Source organism: Nicotiana sylvestris, chromosome 3 (genome assembly GCF_000393655.2).
Source record: "Nicotiana sylvestris chromosome 3, ASM39365v2, whole genome shotgun sequence".
NCBI classification, from domain to species: domain Eukaryota; kingdom Viridiplantae; phylum Streptophyta; class Magnoliopsida; order Solanales; family Solanaceae; genus Nicotiana; species Nicotiana sylvestris.
Window position 1 is genome coordinate 282828 of NC_091059.1, and position 2776 is coordinate 285603.

The window sequence follows — 2776 nt, forward strand, 5'->3', positions numbered from 1 at the left end:
CTTCACGAGAGGCGCCATCACGACCGAGTTTGGGGTTAGGGTCGTGATCAGAGCCTAGGTTACATAGGTCTCACGAGTCATGAGCAGGTTTAGTAGAGTCTCGCGGATCGGTACTGAGACGTCTGTATTTATCCTCGAAAGGCTGTAGAACCTTTAGGAAAACTTCACATTCTTGAATTCTTATTGTGCGTCCTTGATTCAGCTTGAAATGTAACTCTTGAAATCCCTCTTGCTACTTGGGGAGACTCCTCTAGTGAATCCGAAAGGGAACCAGATGCAGAAAACAGTTCCATGATGGCAGTGGAAACTGAAGCGATGAAGTATGATTCATTGTTCGCGCTGATGGCTCAGTCTGATGATGATGAAGAAGATGAAGACGATGAGGTAAATTTCAGGGATGTTCAGAAAAATCTGAAATCCTACTCTTCTAAGAAGTTAAGGTCATTAGCAAATGTCCTAATTGATGCCTATTATAGCCTTGTTAATGATAAGGAGATCCTAACAATAGAACTAGGAGAAGCCAAACAATCTAGAGATGATCTGGTGGTCTGTGTAGTGGACCTGAATGAGACCATAACCAATCTTGAAAAAGAAAAGGAAGCTTTAAATGAAAAGATAACTAGTGTAGAAAATGAGAGAGATGACTTGATGGTTGTGGTGGTTGACTTAAAGGAAACAATAGAAGGTCTCATCAAGGAGAAACACACCCTAGAAGAAAAGATTTCTGCTACTGAGCAAGAGAGAGATGATTTCTTAGTGATAATCACTGACCTAGAGGAAACCTTTGAGGAACTCAATAGAGAACATAGGACTGGGAGTCTTGGGAAAGGGAAGGAAGTATCTAGCGAGACACACATCATGATTGAACATGAATTAAATAATGTGAAAACTAGTCTATGTGATGAACTTGAGAAAAATCGGCAACTTCAAGCTGAATTAGAGAAAGTCAAAATTGATCTTGAGAAACCTCTGAAATGGACCTGGTCCTCAGATGCTGTGACTGCCATGTATTTGAACAACAGTGGAAACAGGCAGGGAATTGGGTTCCATAGGGAGAAAACTCCCTACAACCCTCACAGCAAATACGTCACTATTCCTGATAACTAGTTGTGCACCCACTGTGGGAACAATAGACACTTCAAAGAAAATTGCCAGGCCAGAGTTCAATCTGTTTAGAAAAACAAAGTGTTTACTGACAAAGTGACTACTAACAAGGGACCAGGTACCGGTCACAAGAAACGCATATTGCAAGCATGGACTAGAAAAGCCCTTATCCATCCCTTTTATCATAACAAGGGACCCAAACTAGTTTGGGTTCCTAAATCTAACCCATAAGTTGCATGTGCAGGGAACAGTGAGAGGAAGCGAACTACAATGAACCAAGGACAGTGGATGCTCAAAGCATGTGACTGGAAGCACCACAAATTTCTTCTCACTAATAGCCCTGCAGGAAAGGAATGTATTCATTGATAAAAGAAAGGGTACATTCTCAGTGTTGGAAAAGTTGGAAAATCTCTCCGTCACTCAATTGAGAACGCGTACTATGTGGATGGCCTGAAGTACAGTCTCTTGAGTGTCTCTCAAATCTGCGTTGAAGGGAACAAAGTAGAGTTCTTGTCAGAAAAGTGCACAACTACCAATCTGGTAACTGGCAAGGTGGTTTTAGTGGCCCAAAAGGAAACAAGAACATCTATGTTGCTGATTTTGAATCCTTACAAGTTGGTGATATGAGATGCTTGAGAAGGACCTGGTTCGTGGTTTGTCAAATACAAGATTCACCTGGGCACTGGTTCTTAGAACAAAGGATGAGACTTTAGAAATATTTAAGGGCCTCTGTCAAGAAGATCTAAGTGAAGGTAGTATGCATCAGATCTGACCACGGGATAGAATGTGACAACGCCAAAATTTGATAAGCTTGTAACAAAAATGGAATCACACACAACTTCTCAACACCAAGGTCTCCATAGAAAAATGGTATTGCTGAAAGAAAGAATGGAACTGGAAGACATGGCATGGACAATGCTCATCGACAATGGAATCGCCAAGAATTTCTGGGCAAAAGTAGTAAAAACTGTTTTCTACTTGGTAAACAGGTGTATGATCAGGTCTATCCTGAATCAAAACTCACTATGAGCTGCCAAATGGAAGAAAACCAAAGACAACTCATCTGAGAACCTTCTTGACTGAAAAATGCCATGTTCTCGACAACGGGAAGGACCAGCTTTGAAAGTTCAATGCAAAAGGCGAATGAAGGAATCCTTCTAGGATACTCTCTAAAAAGCAAAGGCCACAAAGTCTACAACAAAGGGCACACTAATTGGAAGGAAGTGCTCATAGGGTATTCAACAAGACACCTTCTTCTAACCAAGGAAGAAACGGTGATGATCAATATGATGAACCAACTCTTGTCCCTGGGAAATATCTGAGTTTAAGGCCCCGTGAAAATTTCTGCTCAAAACCCGAAAGCTCGTAGTGCCAAGTTAGGTATATGTGCTAGAGATTTGTAAAAGCTCGCCGCGGTTTGGACCTATTGGATTGATCTGTGCATTAAAAAGTTAAGGAACAATGTTTTCCATAAAAGTGCATTTCTGTGGTCTATTATGCGATTGCAGAATAGCTATGCGAACCGCATAGTCGCCGTAGAGTCAAGCAGTTTGATGGTTAATTTGAGGTCAACTATGCGGCCGATTATGCGATCGCATAATCAATATGCGGGCCGTATAGTCATCGCATAATCCCCTTGAATGTTTTGTGAGGGGCAGTTCTGCAGTGCATT

General features: G+C 41.5%; 1 protein-coding gene across 1 annotated transcript; it reads left to right on the forward strand.

Annotated features, from left to right (window-relative positions):
- The first annotated feature begins 294 nt into the window (after positions 1–294).
- Positions 295–1107, forward strand: LOC138886819 (uncharacterized). Its single transcript, XM_070168508.1, has 2 exons — positions 295–384; positions 493–1107. The coding sequence occupies exons 1-2, from the start codon at positions 295–297 to the stop codon at positions 1105–1107; spliced, it is 705 nt and encodes a 234-aa protein (XP_070024609.1).
- The last annotated feature ends 1669 nt before the right edge of the window (positions 1108–2776 follow it).